Genomic DNA, 23,175 nt, shown 5'->3' with positions numbered 1-23,175 from the left:
GAGGGAGGGAGGGGAAAAAGACGTGAGGAGGGAGGGTGGGGAAAAAGACGTGGGGAGGGAGGGTGGGGGAAAAGACGTGGGGGAAAAGACGTGGGGAGGGAGGGTGGGGGAAAAGACGTGGGGAGGGAGGGTGGGGGAAAAGACGTGGGGAGGGAGGGTGGGGGAAAAGACGTGGGGAGGGAGGGTGGGGGAAAAGACGTGGGGAGGGAGGGTGGGGAAAAAGACGTGGGGAGGGAGGGTGGGGAAAAAGACGTGGGGAGGGAGGGTGGGGAAAAAGACGTGGGGAGGGAGGGTGGGGAAAAAGACGTGGGGAGGGAGGGTGGGGAAAAAGACGTGGGGAGGGAGGGTGGGGAAAAAGACGTGGGGAGGGAGGGTGGGGAAAAAGACGTGGGGAGGGAGGGTGGGAAAAAGAGAAGAGGGGTGGGGGAAGAGTTGGCGTTTGCAGCTTCGCCACGCGTGCCCATACACAAACCTTCCTTTTTATTTAATTGTCCTTTTTTGCGTCACAAACATTCCTGGGAGTTCCCTGAATGCACCGTCGTTGGTTTCAGTCAAATGCATTAATCCATTCTCAAGTTAAAGCACGACAAACAGACACAGTACCTTTTATAATATGGAGATTATGCAATCACATGCTAGTAATATCCAATTGCCACAAAGAAAATATGCAGGAAACGCTTTATGGAGTTTTGTACATTAAAATATAATTAAATAATGAAGAAATCAACACTAGTTTCATTCAAGTGAATTACAAAAAAAAAACAATAAAAGTCGCAAGTTAGTGAAAATATGAAATTGGTTTTCATCAGCCTGTTCCCTTGCTTGAGAGTTTATGGGTGGGATTAAAATGGCGCCAAGGAAGTAACTTTGAACAGAACAGCGTGTGAAGATCAAAACACTGAGAAGGAAGGCACATTCTATGAAGAAAATAGCAGAAGTTGAAGATCTACAATAGTGTGAGGTAAACTTATAAAAGCCTGAAAGAAACTGGTTCGGTACAAGATAAGATTAGGCCAGGAAGACCCAAAAGAAGCTGCAAGGCAAGACAAGCACTTGTAGTTGCTCAGCTTACATTATCAAAGAAAATCAAGTCAGCAGCTGACAAATCAAATGAGAGCAGGCCTGAACTATAACATCTCGTCTGGCACTGCACGCAGAAGACTGATTGCAGCCCTTCTCCATGGCAGAGTTAGAGCAAAGAAACCACTACTGAGACCGCGGAATGAAGAAGAAGAACCACCTTTAGAGGCCATTTTTTCCTGCAGAGCAGGGGTGGGCCTTTTTGAAGCAATGTTTTACGGCCGGATGCCCTTCCTGCAGCCAACCCTGTTGGTCGCTTCTTGCGACACACAGTGAATTACCAGTGAACTGGAAGGATGACAGGCTGAGTCAACCTCCCTGGTGTTAATTCAGCAATCGACCAGGATTCGAACCCAGGATCCTCGGATCCCAAGCCGGCACCCTAACCGCTAAGCCAACACCAGGCTCTACTAAGACCACGGAATAAGGTGGAAAAACTGATATTTGCAACGAAACACCAACCGGATGGTTAGCCGACCTAGGAAGGATGACAGGCTGAGTCAACCCCCCTGGCGTTAATTCAGCGATCGACCGGGATTCGGAACCCAGGATCCTAGCATCCTAAGCCGGCACCCTAGCTGCTAGCCCAACACCAGGCTTTACCAAGATTGGGTGACTGAACAATGGAATCTGGAACTCTGGTTTAATGAATCAAAGATTGAAGTTTTGGATCGAAGAGAAGTATAATTGAAGTTTGATCTAAGAGTCATAATTGTTTGTTTGAAGTTTGAAGTTTGATCTTAGTATGATCTAAGAGTTTGTATAATTGAAGACCTGGAGAACGTTACAATGCTTAATGTTTGCAGCCTACTGTTAACCCTAATCAGGCCGAGGGGGTGGGGGGAGGGGGTGGCAGATTCCACCCTCCCCCCACTACACTTTTTTTCGTAGAAATGCATTTTCCCGTGCTGAGATTTCATGACTTTTTCTGTTCGACTATTGCGCATGTTTTGATACGAATTTTATAAAAATCGGATCTACGGATGCCGCAGAATCCACCCCACCCTCTGGCTTTCAGAAGGTCCAAAATATCCCGGCCTGATTCTGGTTAAACATGGGGGACCCTCTGTGACTGTCTGTCGTTGTATCTCAGCTTTCAGTAGAGGAAAACTTGTTAAAATCAATGGGACGCTAACAAAAGAAAAGTACAAGCAGATACTGCATCACCATGAAGATCCTAGTGGAAATCATTCAATCGGAAGAGGATTCCTTTTTCCAAAAAAAGAATGATCCAAAACACAATTCCAAAATCGTAAAAAAAAAGAGAACAAGGTTACAGCTGGTGTGCTCTAAATGTTGGAATGGCTACCCCAGAGTCCGGCCATGGGTCCCATCGAGGCCATACGGGATTACCTGGAAGCAAAGAACAAGAGGGTCCCAAATAACTGCGGCATGTACTACGGGGTATTTGGTGCAGTATTCCTGGAAAAGTGCTTGTCATATACAGAAAGTAGGGTTAGAAGAGTGATGGCAAAAAGTATTGACTGACAAAACGCCACATTCTTATTTACTTTTAAATCCAAAATCTTAGATAGAATAAATGCCTGCTAATACCAATGCACTTTGGACCCGATCCAACATCATTAGAAGAACAGGCCTGAAGCAATTCCGTAACGTCTTGGGCATTACCCAAGATTTTAGAGACTGAGGCGTCTCCACAAAGGATACCTTAACCCACCCTGCATGCTTAGCTGGATGGCACGTCGCAAATCTGCTGCTTCTTCTTCATCCCTAACCTGCTGCTCACTCAACTCCAACGCATGGCGAACCTGTTCACGCTCCTCTGCGCTTTCTTCTTGGATGTCCAGCATACCAGGGCTCCCGCTGTTGAGCACAAATGGCACACCCCAAACCAAACTGTAACGAGCCTCCATTTATTAATAAAAACAAAAAGCGATGCGGTTTTACAAGTACTTTTGTATCATTAGCAACTTGGGATCAAGGGTGACACCTGTAATTGGAGATAAATATGTCTGAGTTAATGGAGGCAGGTTGTGTGTGCTGAATAACACTAAAGAGTTATAACATGTGTGCCCTACACCAATTGACTTACAACGAGAACGCTGAATGACAAGACCAGTCTCAGTGGTGTAACAGTTAAAGTATCCGCTTTGAGTCCGAGAGGTCTGGGGTTCGAACGATGACCGAGTCATACCACAGACGTAAAAAACAAAATGGTACGTGCTGCTTCCTTGCTACACGCTCCGTATTAAAAAAGGTAAGACAAACAACCACAAGTTGGCAACATTGGCACAGGCTTTGATGGGCTTCATGGCCTCCTCCTGCATTGAAGTTCCTGGTTTTGACTACATCCTTTGTAGACAGACTCATAACGATTTAGGTAAATCACGATTTCAATGCGATGCCACAAAATAAGCTCAGGGATGCCACGCAGTGCACCATCAATCATGCCGGGTGGGATTCCTGCTTATTCAAACAGCGCCAGTGAAACGAGTGGCCAAAGCATACCTCGCGTCAGCATCAACACACCTAGGACCGTAGGCCTCATTCTGTGGGCCGCTTCACCAAATTCTCATAAAGGCAACTCGTACTGCACGAGCAATTTAAATCCCAGTCCGCATTTAGTACAACAGTATCAGACAATGCGCACACGCATTGTGCGGGTAAGAGCCGCCAGCTCGTCATGCAGTCGTCTGACACGGGACCTTCCACATCTCAAGTAAAACCGAAAACATTATCTGTGATGAGGCACAAAGTCGATTTTTAAAACTTGAAATGCTGTAAAATGGAAAAGGATGATGGTGGTGTGTTGATTTATTTAATTACACAAGATGTAGGCTCGTGGCAGAGTGAGGTGACATAAGGATAATAAGACAACGAAGGATGACAGTGAGGGAAATTAACGAACAGGAGAAAAGGAGGGAGAGAAATGAGTTTGGGAGGTTAATGAAGTACTTTAAATGGGCCACAGGGAGAAGTATAAGGAAGGTGTGACCACGAAAAGGGAAAGAGGAGGTGTGGGGTGGAAAAACACAAGTAAAGCAGAGTAATGTGTAGGTGCAGGGTCAAGTCAGGGCATGTTAAAAACCACACTGTCAAAAGCCAAGCAGCTGAGTAGTCAAACAACTTTCCTTACAATGATGAAGGCCCATTGATTGGTTTGTAGATACATTACATGCAGGACGATATTAGAGGAGACAAATGTACTCATTAAACCAATTACAGAGGCCATTAGGAGAGAAAGAGACAAATCAACACTGGATATGGGATGAGGGATCCCAACATCACGAGGCAACGGGTGCGATGAGGAGAAGAATGTGAAAGTTTGTATCCACGTGCATTTATCACTGCTGAGATCTGGGGGGGGGGTTTACCTGAGGGCCGCAGTGCGTGAACTTTCACCCAGCAGACGAGGGCGTTCCACCTGCATGGCAGGCATGAGACGCAGCAGCTGGTCGGCCTCACAATCAGGAAAAATTCCACACACGGCAAAGATGGAGTAACCTGTACACACGTGCACGGACACACCAGCATTCCAATGATGGGGGAAGGGGAGAGGGGAGGGTGACAAAGCAGTTGTTTGGATACGCACAGCATCGCTCGTGACCACAAAATAACTGAGTAAAACTAATAAACAGCTTTGGCGACCCCTATTGTCAAGCTTTAGTATTTAATTAAATCAATTTTGCAACTATGATGGGTCTCGAGCTGGAAAAACAAATTCACTAAAGATTGATACGGTGACCAGTTTCGAGGCATACCTCATGATCCAAAAGGCACTAGATCAATCTCTTCCACAGTCAATGTGTCCATCTGGTCAAACGGCGAGCCAATACAAATCACCTCGAGAGGTGGCACGACATTCCGAATCAAAGACCTCCCGGTTCACAAGCATTTACTGGAATCTTTGCAGTAACAGGTGGACAAACAATGCTGTGTTTATCCTCAAACAAATGGCCCTCACATCCACCACTGTGAAGCCTGTAAAATGTGTAAATAAAGAAAAGGGATTCCGCAACATTGAGAGAAAAAAAAAGCAAAGAGCCAAACTCACCTTCCTGCTTTAATTGGGTGAGGAAAAGGGAGAGATAGGTGTCCGAGATGAGCTCCGGTCCCATCAGGAGGGAATTGAGGTTAAACCACTGCAAGGCACATGCATAGCGAGAATGCAACAAACACCGTGTCGTCATGTGTCGCGTGTGCACAAACATAATGAGATTGCTCGTGGAGTTAGTCAAAACTAGGACGTGCCCGTACGTGGCGTACCCGTAACCGTACCGTACCCGGAACCGTACCGTACCCGTACCGTACCCGTACCGTACCGTACCCGTGACGTGCCCGTAATGAATATGTACAAAATATAAATATGTATGTACTACAATCGATCGTACCTTACAACAATCAACACAGATTGCAACGTCAAATAAATGAATACGCTCTCAAATGTGCCGTCCGAGGCAGCGTCTGCTCGCCACGTTCAGCGTCACTATGACTATCCGTAAGTCCGGAAGTGACGTCCTCATTTGACTGTCCGGAAGGTCGCAAATCGCAGTTACGATGAATCGCAAATTAGTTTTAATTAGTTTTAAAACATAGTTTAACGGCAACATAGTTTTCCAACGTGAAATAAATGAATACGCTCTCAAATGTGCCGTCCGAGGCAGAGTCTGTTCGCCACGTTCGGCACACGTGATAGCTCGCTGCTCTCTGATTGGTTGAATCGTTTTTTGGACATAGCTCGGTAACTACTTCTCCGATTAATATGAAACCTTGAAAAGGCACATCCTCGGGTCCCCAGCAATATACCTGGCAAGTTTCAAGTATATCGGACCGGTAGTTGTCGAGAAACAGCGGTCACAGACAAACATACATACATACATACATACATACATACATACAAACATACAAACATACAAACATACAAACATACACACAGAGATTACTGGAATTATAGATAGATATGGAAACAGCAATTTGATAATTTGGGAAAATTGACCGATCAAGTGTTTTACATGATGGAATGTTGTGCAGAACAAATTTGGTCGATACATTTTCTAATTGCCGCCTTATAAGGGTTTTACATGTTTCGGATGGCATTGGTCCTGAACTTTCACGAATTGTAATCAAATGTTACACACATATACTACACACGTGTACAAATACGCTGCGTAAGTTTCAATTTCATATCGTTCAAAATTCGAGGTTTGGTAATGATAAATTCACAAAAGGCCCATTTTATTATAATGATGTGAAATTGTTGTCATGGAAACTGGTGACAAATCAAAACGGCTAAATCGATTGTTCCGATTTTCGGTGAAGCGGTTCATTGACCAAATATGCAAGTAATGTTCAAATTTTTTAATTTGGAAATTTGACATTGAGCTCCAAATTTTTGACATTGACCCGAGTTATTTTTACCTGTAGCACCAAAGGTGGACGGGGGTTATGTTTTCACGACTGTCTGTCTGTGAGCAGGATATCTCAAAAAGTTATGGACAGATTTGAATAAAACTTGGATAGGTTGGGTGCATGAAAAAAACGAAGAATCCATTCAATTTTGGTGAAGATCTGGATCCGGATCCAAGAATTTTTTTTCTTTTCAAAGTGTTTCTTCATAATGAAGGGATAGGGCCAAAACGATATGATGGAAGTCACGTCGAGTCCGACAAAGACTGTTGGGTATCATGTCTTGTGGCGAGCACGAGAATGTGCAGCGAGGCCAACTGCAGTTACACATCGTCGCCCGCACGTGTCGCACTGGAATCTGGTTGATGATGCTTGGTCCGGATTCTTTCTCCTCAAGCGGGCCTGGTGGATACGCTCACGTCTCACCTCCTCGAATTTTGTGATGCCTTTGTTGACAATCCTTCTCCAAATCGAGCGGTCTGTGGTCTGGTGTTCCCACTTGGCCGGGTCAATATCACAGTTTTTTAGTGTAGCGTTTAGACCATCCTTGTAGTGCTTTCTAGGTTTCCCAATGCCACGTTTTCCCACGGCCAGTTCCCCCATAAAATAACTGTTTCGGGAACCTTAAATCGCTCATTCTTGAGAGGTGACCAGCCCATTGCAGTTGTCGTTTTTTGATGATATTCTCCACCGATACACAGCCAGATTTATTTAGCACCTCCAGATTGGAAACTCTTTCCTTCCATGTTATGTGCAGGATTTTCCACAGACATCGTTGATGCATGGCTTCCAGCTGACAAATGTGGTGACTATCAGTTGTCCAGGACTCAGCACCAGACAGCAATGTACTCAGAACCACAGCTCTATAGACTGATATTTTAGTAATCATTTTAATATCGTGACTGTTCTCGACTCAGAGGTAGAGACAGCCAAAGGATGTACTAGCCTTTGCTATCCGACTGGAGATTTCCCGATCCAATTGACCATCATCACACAAAACACTCCCGAGATAGGTGTAAGCATCAGTGTTCTTCAGTTGTTGACCATCCACAAAGATACACGGCTCAAAACGCTCCAAACTAGGTGAGGGCCGATACATAACCTCAGTCTTTGTGATGTTAATAGTGAGTCCAAAGTGTTTCGCTGCAGTATAATAACTGTCCATGAGTGACTGAAGTTGCTCCTCGCTGTGGGCAAATAGGCCACAGTCGTCGGCGAACAGGTCGCGGATTAGTTGTTGATGGACTTCGGTTTTTGCATGAAGCCTCGAAATATTGAAAATATTGAAAACGATATATAGCATGATATTTCAAATGGTTGTGGACGGATGAGGACAAAACTTGGCGACGAGTTAAAGTGACAAGAACGAGCCGATTATATTTTGGTTCAGGTACAGACCCAGATCCGGCCTATCAGTGGGATACAAAACGTAACCTGTTTCAGCCTATCAGACGTATGCCCTCTACAGAGTGCCATTCTAGTTTCATGGGTGATTTTTTTATTTTTAAATGGTTGACCCGAATTGAACGACAAACCACTGATTTTAAAGTTCTGTTCAAGTACAATGTAGCTACGCAAACCGGAAGTTTCAACAATGACACTGTGCCAAGTGTTACGGACTCGGCCTTAATGATTGTTGTTGGTTCGAAGTTCTAGATATTATGCTTATTGTGACTTAAGGGAAAGGGTTGTTGTGAGTAAAAGATTTAAAAGCGCTCCTGGCAAAAGGTGGCCGGAAATCCGGATCGAGACCGGAAGAGGTGGGGCGAAGAGGAAAAAAGGAGGTGGTGGTGGAAGCTCCGGGCCGAGCGTTCGACGTACTGGGCGAGGGAACTTTGCGTCCTTGAAAGGAAGTTCGGTCGATAAGAAATATCGCCGGAGTGCGTGGAGCCTGTGTCGTCGGGTATTCTCATTGAGGTCCCGGAGGATCCAGACCTGGAGAATCCGGGTTGGAGCGAAAGCCGTCCGCCAGCTGGGCCACGCGAGCACCCGGCCGCGAACAGGCTTTCGTCGTGTCGGCTGGGCATTATTCCCTGGTGGATTGCCGGGAACGGCTGTGCCAGAAAGGGACACGTGAGAATTATACGGAGGCTCGCGGGTTGAACCGCAACGTGTACGTTGGAGCGCATCTTTGTGAGGTTCCTCGCCACCGCTGTGCTGCTGGGGGCTGAGCACGTGACCCCGGGATCATCTCGCTCGTCCACGCCTCACTTGACCACCGGGCCTCGACTCCACGATCGCGGGAGCGCACAGAGACATTGGGACTTCGCCTTGGAGGGGAGCAGAGACATTGGGGGAGGTGCCGTGAGTGGGGTTAAGGGGGCTTGACAAGGATATTAATATTATCGTAAGATTTGAAAGTAGGGGTGATTGCCCCATTGCTGTATGGCTCTTTGTGTGTGATTTATAATATAGTCTGGTTTGCTTATAACTTGGTGTGGTTGCATCATTGGTTCGGCTGTTTCATTTGCGGGTTCCATTGAGGGACGTTATTTGCTGGGTTTCAACCAGGGATAACACATCTTTCTGCCGGGGACCCTCTCGGGGTTCGGAGGTCCACCGAGACCAGAGGAAAAGGGGGGGGGGGGCCGTAACAGAAATTGGGGGCTCGTCCAATTGATATTCATGGGCTCGCAATTGGGTCTGCGTCCGGGATCTAAAAAAATTCCTAAATTTAGTCCTGGAAGGAATTCCCAAGTTTGGAACTTTTTCCAAAATTCCCAGATTTTTTCCAAAAAGCAACAACCAAAAAAAATAAAATAATACTTTTGTTTTTGTCTTTGGCGTTTGACGCAGAGAAGTTTATGGTGACCCCGAGTGAAGCACAGTTCAGAGCGTTAGTAAAATCGGACCTCTGGAAATTGGCCAAACATTTTAGCTTGGAGGTCCGAACTAATATGAAGAAGGAAGAGTTGCAGACAGTGTTGATACAATCTATGGTGGGATTAAAAGCATGGGAAGAGGTAGCCTGGGATTGGTTAAGAGAAGAACAAGAAAATGTGGAGCTCCGGAAACTGGAGATGCAATTACGGAGCCAGGAAAGGGAAAAAGCACAGGAACGAGAACTCCAGGAAAGATTAGAAGCACAGGAAAGAGAACTCCAGGAAAGGTTAGAAGACAAAAAAAACAGAGGAAAGGAGAGCTGCAAGAGAACTCGAAGCAGAGGAGAGAAGAGCCGAAAGGGAGTTAAAGGACCGTGAATTGGCGGGTCAGCAGGAAATTAAAATCAAGGAGCTGGAGTTAATAAGAGAACGGGGAGAGGTACCATCCCTGCTGACTGGTTCGACACCTAGTCAGAACACCTGGGATGTTGGCAGACATGTGAGGCTGGTCCCACCCTTCAATGAGAAGGAGGTAGCCAAGTTTTTCCCACACTTTGAGAAAGTGGCTCGACAGTTAAACTGGCCTGAGGAGTACTGGTCCATACTAGTGCAAAGTGTTCTGGTGGGTAAAGTTCAAGAGATTTATTCGGCTTTACCGATTGACCAATGTGCAGATTACGAGGTATTGAAGAAACACATTCTCAAAGCCTATGAATTGGTCCCGGAAGCTTACCGGCAGAAATTCCGGAATACCAGGAGGAGGGAGAGTGAGACCCACGTGGAGTTTGCCAGATTGAAAGAAACCATGTTTGATAGGTGGTGCGATTCAAAAGGAGTTGGGAAAGACTTCGAACTATTGCGACAATTGATCCTGGTGGAGGAGTTCCAACAGTGTGTCCACGAGGACATTAAAATACACCTGGAGGAAAGGAAAGTACCAAAGTTGTATGAGGCAGCGACCATGGCAGATGACTATGCCTTAACCCACAGGATGGGGTTCCACCACCCTAACTTCTCGCCTAGGCTTAGCCAGGGGAGCTATGGTACGGCAGGGGCGAAGAACGAAAATTCATGGGGGCGGCCTCGAGAGGAGGACCACTCTGATATCACGACTTCTAGAGGTCAGAAGTCAACGGTTTCAAGGCAGACGTATCCTCCGTGGGCCTCGAGGCAGACCACGAGGTTCTCCTCCGCGCCTACTTGTGCTTTTTGCCATAAACCAGGACACTTGATGTCCCACTGTCATGCTTTGGGAAAGGAAAATCAGGAGCGGAGTCCGACTGGTACAACTCCGAATGCGATGGCAAACGTGAGAAATCGCCCGCAGAAGACTTACCAACCATTTATTTATGAGGGGTTTGTCTCACTGGAGGGAGACTCGACTAACCCAAAACCGGTGAGGGTATTGAGGGACACAGGAGCCCATCAATCCTTAATGCTTGAAGGCATTTTGCCATTGTCGGAGAGTACAGCAACTGGTGATAGTGTTCGGTTACAGGGGATCGGTGGCTGGGTTAGCGCTCCCCTTCATGTCATCAATCTAGAGTCTGATTTGGTGTCAGGATCGGTCACCGTGGGGTTGCAAGCCACTCTTCCTGTCAAGGGAGTATCAGTTGTGGTTGGGAATGATTTGGCCGGGGGTCAAGTTTCTAGTAACCTGATGGTTGTGAAAAAGTCCGATATGGGAAGTAACACCACACCAGTCAGGGATGGAGGCAAAGTTGGCAAGCTTTTTGTAGGTGGACTGAACTTCAAAACAAAGGAAGAAGTTCTGGAGTCGACCTTCAACAAATATGGACCGCTTTTGGAAGTGCTGCTGATAAAGGACAGGGAGAGCCAAAAGTCAAGAGGGTTTGGCTTTGTCACATTTGAAAACTCAAAGGACGCCAGAAATGCAGAAAAGGATCTGAATAACCAGGAGTTGGAGGGTCGGACCATAACAGTAGGGAAGGCATTTCGTCGGCATCGAGGGGGCTACAGAAGAGGACAACTTGGCGGTAGTGTTGGTGGGGGCCGCAGCCGATATTGCTATGGGGGCTCCCGGAGTTATGGCAGCTCCCGAAAGGACGACTATCAGGGTAGCGGCCGAGAAGGAGACCGTTATTCACGTGACTACAGTGACCGGTGGTCCAACCGTGAATCTTAGGGAAGTTAGAAAGAGTTGAAGCACTGAATGCTGCTGAGCAGCCGAGCCAAAATTCCTACACGGATTAACCGTGAACGCCACGTTCCTGAAGGCGTCCAGGTAGTGAACTTTCCTACACGGATTAACCGTGAACGCCACGTTCCTAAAGGCGTCAATGTAGTAAACGTTCCTGCACGGACTAACCGTGAACTTCACGTTCCTAAAGGCGTCCATGTAGGGAATACTCAGCTCAGCCTCCTGGGAAAAAGTGCTATCAGGAGGCAATAGGTGGTTTGTTGACAAGTTGGCCTGCAAAGAAAGTTTTCGCTGTGGTCAAACTTTCTTTCCTGAAGGGGGGAAGTGTTACGGACTCGGCCTTAATGATTGTTGCTGGTTCGAAGTTCTAGATATTATGCTTATTGTGACTTAAGGGAAAGGGTTGTTGTGAGTAAAAGATTTAAAAGCGCTCCTGGCAAAAGGTGGCCGGAAATCCGGATCGAGACCGGAAGTGGTGGGGCGAAGAGGAAAAAAGGAGGTGGTGGTGGAAGCTCCTGGCTGAGCGTTCGACGTACTGGGCGAGGGAACTTTGCGTCCTTGAAGGGAAGTTCGGTCGATAAGAAATATCGCCGGAGTGCGTGGAGCCTGTGTCGTCGGGTATTCTCATTGAGGTCCCGGAGGATCCAGGCCTGGAGAATCCGGGTTGGAGTGAAAGCCGTCCGCCAGCTGGGCCACGCGAGCACCCGGCCGCGAACAGGCTTTCGTCGTGTCGGCTGGGCATTATTCCCTGGTGGATTGCCGGGAACGGCTGTGCCAGAAAGGGACACGTGAGAATTATACGGAGGCTCGCGGGTTGAACCGCAACGTGTATGTTGGAGCGCATCTTTGTGAGGTTCCTCGCCACAGCTGTGCTGCTGGGGGCTGAGCACGTGACCTCGGGATCGTCTCGCTCGTCCACGCCTCAATTGACCACCGGGCCTCGACTCCCCGATCACGGGAGCGCAGAGACATTGGGACTTCACCTTGGAGGGGAGCAGAGACATTGGGGGAGGTGCCGTGAGTGGGGTTAAGGGGGCTTGACAAGGATATTAATATTATCGTAAGATTTGAAAGTAGGGGTGATTGCCCCATTGCTGTATGGCTCTTTGTGTGTGATTTATAATATAGTCTGGTTTGCTTATAACTTGGTGTGGTTGCATCATCGGTTCGGCTGTTTCATTTGCGGGTTCCATTGAGGGACGTTATTTGCTGGGTTTCAACCAGGGATAACACATCTTTCTGCCGGGGATCCTCTCGGGGTTCGGAGGTCCACCGAGACCAGAGGAAAAGGGGGGGGGGGGGGGGGGAGGGGCGGTACACAAGTTATTTCAAAAAGTATGTCAGGAAACATGGCCTTGCTGTGACCTTGACCTTTGACCTCAAAGCAATAGGCTTCTAGCTTTTGACTAACTCTACTAGTTAAGTTTTGTAAAGATCAGTGGAGAATTGCGACCTGTAGGCGACTGACAGACATACTCAGGTTATGAATTTGAAGCGAATCGTCGATTTTCAAGTTATAAAAAATAAAGAGAAATCAGATTGCAGACCCTCGCCAGGATTTGTTTTGCGTGTCAAATAAATGGAAGGATGTACGAAATGAAAAGTCGTCAATTGCAAATGAAAGGTGTAAATTGTCTAGTTTTAAAGGTCAAAGGTCTGAAAAGTTGTAAAGGGAAGAAAGGAGTCCCAGGGTCATTGGAGGTTCTAAAAGTCTAAGAGGATCTAAAGGGTCTAAGAGTTTTAAAGGGTGTAATGGGGTCTGAGGTATACAGGGTCTTAAATGGTTGTAGGGTTATAAAAAGTCTGAGGGGTCTCTTTTGGTCTTCAGGGTCTTTTGGTTCCTGTTGTTTGTATTTTGGGTCCTCAGTCTTTTGGGTTCTCTGGGCTCATCTTTGGGGTCATTAAGGGTCTTCAGAGTCTTTATGGTCTTCGTGTTAATACACATACTTGCATTCTGTGCAGACAGATAGACAAACAAACAGACAAACTCACCCGAATGCAATACCCTCTCCTTTGGCGTGTAGTCCAGGAAATCTAGCTCTTTTTTCACTCAACTTGGAACAAATTGCAACAGATTTTTTTTAACCACAAAGCATTTATTTAATTTGCATAAATCCAATATGGTCACCAAATATAAATATTTTGCCATATATCTTTACGTTCAGATGTTATATTCAAGTAACTTTAAATTCTAGAATGGGGTTTTTGGACACAAGGATGCATTTGGAATACGTACTTTAAAATTTGATTGGATGAATAGCTCATTTGCATATATCCAATATGGCCATCAAATTCCAATATCTCTTCATATCTTTGCTGTCAGGTGGCATATCTTGCCTGAGAAACCAAAACAACACTTGTATTCTATTTCTAGATATTCTAGACGATGGAAACCATAGGACAACTATCCGAGATCTTGGCGGGCGGTCACGGATTTTCGAAGCTGTTCCACGATCTTCACGCACGCTCGAAGTTAAGTAATTGTCACATTTGTATTTTTATCGAAACTGTATTTATCTTACGTGTGTGTACCTTTTGCGTGTCCCTCGGAAGATTTATCGGTGTTAATCTTTCATACCTGTAAAAAATAGTCGAGTATTTCGTGCCACGCGGCCTAGTTGTGAAGCTTCCGACCTTGAGGCTTGGTTCTCTCCGGGCATCCAAAGCGGTTATTTTTTCATTCGTGTATTTGTCAAATTTCAACTCGTTATTTTATCGTCCATGCGTTATTGTTTGTTTATAGTTAGTTTTGGTTTGAATTTCCTGTAACTCGTAATTAATTAATCGTATTATGCTCCACGTGTGCGGCCTTGTACCCCCCGTTGGTGTTTGTTTACTTAAATCCCCTACTTCGTGTTTTGCTTGGCTCTTAGTTTTTTCCCTTCTTCCCCGAACATAATACTCTTTGTCTAACGTTTTAAATCCCCACATTCCCCCCCACCCCCCCAAAAAAAACAAAAACAAACAAACAAAAAAAAAACATTTATTTTCCTTTCTCCACGTGTGCTGTTGTCTCATCCTGTACTTTCTGTCCAGGTGTGCTGTTCGCCCCGCCCCCATTATCTCCTTGCCATCCACCTTTTGCCATGTTCACGTGACTCGTGGTGGTCCCTCTCGGCCCTCCCCCCATTGGTATTTTGTGCATATAAGTTTGTTTACGGTTCTGTTTCAATATTATTTAAATATGTTTAACCTTTCCCCTTCAGTGTTTTATTCAATGGTATATTACAACACGCTGTTTTTCTTCCTATTTAAAAGGCTTTTCTCAATTTCCTCTCCAACTCATTCCACGTCAAAAAAAAGAAATTCAATCTCTTATACGTCTCCCTCACTACATGGTCTAAATTCACATTCATTCCACCCCTCCTCCATCGTTCTGAATCGGATTGCTAACTTGAAAATCACAACAAACCCAATTTGTTATCAATGTTGGTCTTTCATTAATCATCCACTTTCTAAACTCCCCTCTTGCCCCTCCCCTCCAAATCCCCCCCCCTTGCACCTACACTCCTAAACTCCCCCCTTGCCACTCCACTCCTAAACTCCCCCCTTGCCCCTCCCCTCCTAAACTCCCCCCTTGCCCCTCCCCTCCTAAACTCCCCCCTTGCCCCTCCCTGCCTAAACTCCCCCCTTGCCCCTCCACTCCTAAACTCCCCCATTGCCCCTCCCCTCCTAAACTTCCCCCTTACCCCTCCCCTTCAAAACTCCCCCCTCACTCCTCCCCTTCAAAACTCCCCCCAAACCCCTCCCATTCAAATCTCCCCCCCCAACCCCTCCCATTCAAATCTCCCCCCATACCATTCCTCTCCAATTCTCCCTCCTCCCCACTTCGTCTCCCTTCTATCTCATACCTCCACCCCCCCTCAAACAACCCCTCACTGTGCCTCATCCCATCACCATCAAACCTTTCATCCTATTCATCCTTCCCTTTCTTGGAACTCTTCTGTAATCTCTGACACACTATCAACTGCTCTCCCTACCTCCCCCTCTCATCCTTCATCTTACCCTACTCCTCCCCTCCCCTGTCCTGTACCCGATGCTCCCCCTCTCTCTTCATTAACGGTATGGACCTCAAACATCCGGGGCCTTCGCTCAAACCTGACTGATCTCTCCATACAGGTTGCTTCTGACAATCCAGACTTGATCTGCTTAAGAGAGACTTTCCTCCTTCAGGATGTCTCTGATTCCTTAATATCTCTTCCTGGTTACTCCCTCCTCCGGTATGATAGACCTGAGCCTCGTCCTGGTGGTGGGGTGGCTATATTTATCAAAAACTCTCTTCCTCACTCTCCTTGCACTGCCCTCTCTCCTCCTCACCCCCAGGAGTACCTCTGGCTACAGCTTCCTCTCCGCTCCCACCTTTTGTTCATATGTGTTCTGTACCGTCCCCCAAACAGTGATGACTCCATCTACATCTCGCTGTCTGATAATATGGACTAACTTCTATCTACTCATCCCAACTTTCTCTTCCTCATATGTGGTGACTTCAACTGTCATCATGCCACCTGGTTGGGTGTGGGTTCCTCTCTCACCAGTCATGGCACCTCAGCAAAGGACTTCTGTGACTCACTGGGATTGACACAATCTGTCAATTTCCCGACCCGGATCTCAGCCAATGGAGTATCTTCTCTTCTAGACTTGATTATGACAAACTTCCCTGCTAATGTCTGCTGCTCTTCTTCTGCTCCAATCGGTTCTTCTGATCATGTGCTTGTCAAAGTGGACATCTCTCTGGCCATTCTCAGAGAGCCTCCTCAGCGTCGACGAGTCTGGCATTTCACTCAGGCCGACTGGGATGGTCTTCAAGCAGCCATCAATCGTCTGGATTGGTCTCCCATCTCCACTGCCTCTGACATAAATTCTTCCTGGGAATTCTTCCAAAGCAAACTGCTCTCTCTCATGCACAGATTTATCCCATCTCGTCTTCAGTTGTCTTACCCTTCCTCCCGTCCATGGTACACTGAATCTTGTGGTGAGGCAGTTGCCCTGAAACAACTTGCCTTTGCCTCTTGGAAGGCTAATCCAACTGAAGGCAATCTCAGTTCCTTCCACCAAGCTCGGAACAAGTGTGTGTCTACCCTCAGGAGTGCCAGGAAGCACTATCTCTCCTCACTCAAGAATGAACTCTCAAACCTGTCTCCTTCCTCCAAATCCTGGTGGCGTCTCGTCAAATCCGTTTCTGATATTTGTTCCCCCTCCATTACCTCAAATGGCCACACAGTTGACATCACACGTGACAAAGCCGAATGCCTCAACTCTGTGTTTGCCTCAAAATCTTTAGTCCCAAACCCATCTCTCTCTGTTCCCACCTTTCCCAGTCGAACCCAACTGCTCCTGGACTCTGTGTCCTTCTCTCCTGACAAGGTGGAGGAGTTTTTGTCTAACCTCGACTCTGATTCTGCAACTGGACCAGACGGCATCAGCCCACGGGTCCTAAAATCCTGCTCTGCCGTTCTATCTCACCCTCTCTCTGTTCTTTTCACCCTATCTTTTGCTCAAGGTCATCTGCCAGCATCCTGGAAATCAGCAAACATTACCGCTTTACACAAAAAAGGTGCAAAAACAGATCCTTGCAACTACAGACCAATCCGCCTGCTCCCAATTATCAGCAAAGTCATGGAATCCATCATTGCTTCAGATATGAAATCTTTCCTCTTCTCCAATGGCTTGATCTCTGATCATCAATTTGGTTTCAGACCAGGTCACTCTACTCTGGACATGCTGCTTCTGCTGTCTCAACAATGGATGGAGGTCCTCAATGCCAAACAGGAAATCAGAGCTGTCTCCCTTGACATATCACGTGCCTTCGATACGGTCTGGCACCCAGCTCTGCTCTCCAAACTCTCCTCCTATGGTATCCATGGAAATCTCCATGCATGGCTTGCGGACTTCTTCTCTGGTCGTAGTCATCGTGTGGCCCTGAATGGATTTCTCTCATCTCCCCTTCCTGTTCAGGCTGGAGTTCCCCAAGGCAGTGTGCTGGGCCCTGTGCTTTTTCTGGTCTTTATCAATGATCTCTCCGACTCTCTGGAAAATCCTCTCTATCTCTTTGCTGATGACTCCACTCTCTGCCGCTCCATTCCTCTTCCCTCAGATCGGCAGTCTGCAGCCTCCTCACTCTCTGAAGACCTGGACAAAATCACAGACTGGTCAAACAAGTGGAACATGTCTTTCAATCCTGACAAATCTCACACTCTTACTATGTCTCTCCGAAAAGATCAACTGGACAACCCTCCCATCTACTTTCTCAACAATCCTCTCCAAGAAGTTCTGTCGCTCAAGCTTTTGAGTCTCACTATCTGCCATGATCTTTCTTGGGAAAACCACATTTCCAAGCTGGCCTCCAAAGCCAGTCGCCGACTGGGCATCCTCCGTCGTGCGAAGTCCTTCCTAGGCACACCTGAGCTCCTCACCACATTCAAGGCTTTCATCCGCAGCTCAATGGAATACTGTTCTCCCCTATGGGCTGGTGCTCCTGCCTCACACCTAGCTCGGCTTCACGCTGTTGAAACCAAAGCTTTCAGAATCATTGGAATCTCCCGCGATGAAGCTATCTCTGAGGGCCTTTCACTCACTCACCGCAGGCAGGTAGGTGGTCTTTCTGTCTTCTACCGACTCCTCTCCGGCCTTGCTCCCCCAGCTCTCTCTGTGCTCTGTCCCCCAAATATTCCTACAGGTCGCACAAGATCTGCCAGCAACCCTCTGATGGTTAAACTGCCGAAATCTCGGCTCTCTGCTCACCTTCACTCTTTCATTCCTCTTTTCTCCCGCCTCTGGAACAAACTCCCACACTCCCTTCAATCCCACTCCTCCCTCCAGGTCTTTAAAACAGCTGTTCACCACCATCTCTTATCTTCCCCCATCCAAAACCTTGATCTTTTCTACCCCCACTAATTCACCCCAGATCCACCTTGTTTGAAATTCCAACTTCTTTCCTGGAAGTCCTGGCAGTGTCCATGTTTTGTACCCCCTTCCCATGCCTCCCCCCCCAAAGCCCTCTCCCTCACACAGATCTCTCGATGTCTCCATGTCTCTCGGTCCCTGCTCTCAAATGTTGTGTTTGTGTCCTTCCCCCTCTCTCCCCATCTTGTCTACCGCTCCCGATGTTATTTGTTTTATGTGTCGTTTTGTCTTTATGTGTGATTAATGTTCGCTCTTTCACGAGCCTCGACCTTGTATACAAAAAAAACAAAAAACAAAAAACTGCTCAATGATCACAACAGTAATCCAAGGCTCTCCTGGAGCAGCTTGCTGACAAAAACGTTAGTCGATATTGGTGTACTTTAATGTGAGTGACATGGATATTACCAGACAATTTATAAATTTACAGAGTATAAGGGCTCCACAGTTCTCATTAGTGGGGTGCCAATGGACAACTACAATGTGAAAACAGACCAACCACAAATACATAATCATCTCTTCATCCCACCTTACTGTGACAGGAATTTATACATTTTGCCTCTTTGCTAAATTACAAAACGATAATATAATTTACGAAATGACGAGCCAATATTTAGCTCCAATGAAGGTGTCGGATAAATGTACCGAAGAACAATCCCTTACTGTGAGGTTTATTACTCAGTTATTTCACAACCCTCATCACTCACCTGCTTTCCAAGCTTCCTCACTGTGAGCCAGTGCTCCTTGAAATTGCAAATAAAGGCTTTTTCCTGGCTGGAACAGGCAAATGGTAAAATAAGTAAAATAAAAAGTAATCATGCTCTAAATATGAAAATAAATGCATCAGATGACCACAACTGTTTTATGATCCTCTCAGACTCACATAATGCTGTTGCGGGAATCCTGAAATTCCCTCGAGTTGAAAGGAATCATTTCCAATCCCCAAACTTCCAGTGCACGACTGATCACCTTGGAAGCAAGAGATTCTCCTCAACTACAAGTACCACGTGTATAAATATCAGCACAAGCACAGATTTGTGTTTCAGAGAAATCTAAAAACACTGATCTACAATTCTGTGCAGGCAAAAGGCATTTTTCACGTACCTGGACGGAGAAGTATCCACTGTCATCCATATTTCCAGATGGTTGCTACAAACAAACATCAAATTACAATCTGAAAGCTCAAACACATGCACATGTTCCATATCCTATGCCATGAGAAATCCCGTTCATGTTTCTGAGGGGATTTCCAAATGCCTTTAGATGAGACAAACAGGTTCAAAAAACAACATTTATCGAGAGGCCGTGCTGTGCCAAATAGCATTCGTCTTGACAGCAGCACAGCAATTACAATCTCCTAAATGCTGCAAATATGATCACGATTGCCTTTGCACCCCTGTACAAACAAGTCTACCTTTGGGAAAACAGGATGTTTCATACCAATAACTTTACAAAACTACAAAAATTGAACAATGTTTATAAAACGTTTTGTTAATAAAAACACGATGTTCATAAAATGTTTTACCAATTAAAAGCTAGAGAATGTTTAGAAAACATTTTGTTTGTAAAAACAAAATTTTTATAAAAACAGGAGACCGTTTAAAATGTTTTGTTTATAAAAACAAGTGAGGAATTGTATAAGATGTCTCGTTCATAAAAAGAAGGGTGTTTAAAAAAGGTTTTGTTTATAAAAAAAAAAGTGTTTACAAAATGTTTTGTTCATAAAAATAAGGGAGTGTTTAAAAAAACGTTTTGTTTATAAAACCAGGATAATGTTTATAAAACGTTTTGTTTGTTAAACAAGGGAGTGTTTACAAAAAGTTTATGATTATAAAAACAAGAAAATGTTTATAAAACATTTATTTCATAAATAAAAAGTAAGGGAGTGTTTTAAAAAGGTTGTGTTCATAAAAAGAAGAAAATGTTTATAAAATGGTCTACCAATAAAAAGGGAAAGGTTAAAATGTTTTGTTATTAAAAAGAAAACAATGTTCAGAAAATGTACAGTTAATAAGAACAAAGGAGCATTTAAAAAAGTTATGTTTATAAAACGAAGAGAATATTTAAGATATTTTGTTAGTAAACACAAGATAATGCTTATAAAATGTTGTATTTTAAAAAAGAAAAAAAAGGATTTATTTCTTCATTTTTTTTAAATGACAGATATTCGATTAAAAAACAGGATGTTTATAAAATATTTTGCTTATAAAATCAGGAAAATCTGTTTTCTTTCTTAGGCAACACGTGGCTGCAGGTGGATTAATTTGCTTATGCCTCGGTCACAAATGGCCTGCGGCATGTTGGCGGCGGCCGTAAGTCCCCAAAATTGCCATAACCGTGCGGTGGCCGCACGGTAGATACGGTAGCCGTGAGGCGATCTCAAGGTTTTTTGCTTGTCGCAGGGGCTTACGATTTTTTAAATTTGACATTAAACTTTTTTTCGGAAATCGCTAGGCCGTAGGCCGCAACCCCACCGCAGGTAGTATCGCAAGGTCTTGCGGCCTCGGTGAGATGGCCGTACGATGTTATAAATATCGTACGGCGGCCGTGCAGTGACTTTAGTGCTGCTGTACGATGGCCTAACGGCAACCGTGACAACCACAACAACCGTGCGGGCGCCTTGCGATTGCCTTGCGGTCGCCGTGAGGGCGCCTCGCGGTTCGCCTTGCGGTCTCCTCACGCATTTTGATTTCATGACTTTTACGATTGCCGTGCGGACCCCGTAACATTTGTGAACACTGCTGCCGCAGCCCGCAAAGCCGTACGATTTGTAAAAATCCCATCTACAAACCGCAGACCGCAGAACCGTGCGGCGGCAGCATCATATGTGACTAAGGCATTAGGGGGCAACTGTGATGCTGATGCAGTAGTGAGGGCAAAAATTTGTAATATGTTCAGGATGCTGGCAATAGCTTGCCTAATCTTTGCGAAGGACACTGAAGCATCTTTAATGTCCACCAACTAATTCTGGCAGATGGGATACCCAGTTTAACGTCCATCCAAAGGACGGCACAAACATTGATGAATCACCCTGTCTGCGTGCAAAACACCAGGATGAAAGTTTATGGTTGGGTCGAGATTCTAACCCAGGCTAAGACAGCTCTGTGGCAAGTGTGCAGAGAATGTTCACAAAATGTTTTGCTTATAAGATCAAGAAAATGTTTATGAAATGTTTCAACATTAAGAACATTAGTTCAGAGTCCATATTATACAACAACAAACAACAACAGGCATTTTAAAAGGCCATTTTCCCTGCAAAGGCGGGGGTTAGCCTTGCGGTCCCCATGACAATCTTCTCCATTTTGCCCTATTTTCTGCATCTCCCCTTGTTAACTCCCTGGCCCGCATTTCTTCTTCGACGATCTTTAGCCAAGTCTTTCTCGGTCTTCCCCGTCCTCTACTTCCTTCCACATTCACTTCCATCACTCTTCTCAACCAGTCACTTTCATCCTTCCTCAACACATGACCAAACCATCTCAAACTGTTTCTCTTCACAGCATCCATCACAGGCTCTTTTCCCATCATCTTTCGCAATTCATCATTTGGCTTCCTCTCTCTCAACGATACTCCAAACATCCACCGAACCATTCGCATTTCCACCCTTTCCAGCCTTCGTTGCTGCTCTACGTTCATTACCCATGTCTCGCTCCCATAAATCATAACACTTCTCACACATGCAGCATACACCTTTCCCTTCAGCTTCAACGACACTCCCCTCCTCGTCAGCACGCCACTCAGTTCCCGAAACTTCTTCCATGCACATCTCACTCCAGCAACCGTTGCCGAGTCTGATCCACCTTCTCCATTCAGCATGTCTCCTAGGTAACAAAATGTTTTCACACCTTCCAGCTTCACGCCGTCTCCAAGATCCAACTCAACATTTCCTCCATCTGCAGCTCCCTCTGTGCACAACTTACACTTGAATGTAGCTGCCACACTGGTTAATGACCCTTTCAAGCCACTACATTTTTGATGAACCCACTCAGCGCACATTGTACATTGAATTGAGTTCACTCTGACACCCTTCCTGCACATAGCACATGGCCACTTCCCAGTTCTTTCCACCTCACCACATGCTTTACCACTTTTTTTTTTTTTTGTATACTGAATCGAGGCTCGTGAAAGAGCTGACATTTACTTCACAAACAAATCAACCAGACAAACAAAATATATAAAAAGAGGGAGCGGAAGACAAGAGAAGGGAAAGCACACAAACACTTGAGAGCATACAACATTTAAGAGCAGGGAGATGTGTGGGAGGGAGAGGGCTTGGGGGGAGGAGGCGTGGGAAGGGGGGTGGGGGGTGGGAGAAGTATAAAACACAAGGACACCAAGGACTTCCAGGACAGAAGTTGGTATTTCAAAACGTGGAATTGGGGTGAAATTAGCGGGGATAAAAAAGATCAAGGTTTTGGATGGGGGAAGATAAGAGATGGTGGTGAACAGCTGTTTTAAAGACATGGAGGGTGGAGTGGGATTGAAGAGAGTGAGGGTGTTTGTTCCAGAGGTGGGGGAAAAGAGGAATGAAGGAGTGAAGGTGAGCAGAGAGTCTTGATTTTGGCAGTTTAACCATAAGAGGGTTGCAGGCAGATCTTGTGCGACCTGTAGGAATATCTGCGGGACAGAGCCCAGAGAGAGCTGGGGGGGCAAGGCCAGAGAGGAGTCGGTAGAAGACGGAAAGACCACCAACCTGCCTGCGGTGAGTGAGTGAGAGGCCCCTGGAGTTAGCTTCATCGCGGGAGATTCCAATGATTCTTGGAATCTCCCGCGACTTGCCATCCCTTTGTTTTTTCCGATATTCACCTTCAGACCTTTCGTCTCCATACATTCCTTCCACTTGTTCAT

General features: G+C 45.9%; 1 protein-coding gene and 1 long non-coding RNA gene across 5 annotated transcripts in view; one reads left to right on the top strand and one right to left on the bottom strand.

The window, feature by feature from the left end:
* The window catches only part of LOC144892443 (uncharacterized), a 474,675-nt gene that overhangs the window by 110,510 nt on the left and 340,990 nt on the right, over positions 1–23,175 (top strand). The window lies entirely within an intron of this gene.
* The window catches only part of LOC137426573 (ataxin-3), a 68,711-nt gene that overhangs the window by 28,774 nt on the left and 16,762 nt on the right, over positions 1–23,175 (bottom strand). For all 4 annotated transcript variants that reach the window (XM_068115210.2, XM_068115211.2, XM_068115208.2 and 1 more), the window contains exons 3-8: positions 19,435–19,479; positions 19,214–19,299; positions 19,038–19,104; positions 5,096–5,183; positions 4,416–4,545; positions 2,759–2,904 (exon numbers count right to left, since the gene is read on the bottom strand). In XM_068115210.2, the coding sequence (XP_067971311.1) occupies positions 2,759–2,904; positions 4,416–4,545; positions 5,096–5,183; positions 19,038–19,104; positions 19,214–19,299; positions 19,435–19,479 (562 nt within the window). The remainder of the gene's footprint in view (positions 1–2,758; positions 2,905–4,415; positions 4,546–5,095; positions 5,184–19,037; positions 19,105–19,213; positions 19,300–19,434; positions 19,480–23,175) is intronic.

Source organism: Myxine glutinosa, chromosome 5 (assembly GCF_964187855.1).
Source record: "Myxine glutinosa chromosome 5, kmMyxGlut1.1, whole genome shotgun sequence".
Classification (NCBI taxonomy): Eukaryota; Metazoa; Chordata; class Myxini; order Myxiniformes; family Myxinidae; genus Myxine; species Myxine glutinosa.
Note: the sequence above shows the minus strand (reverse complement) of the source record. Positions and strands in the feature narration are given on the sequence as shown.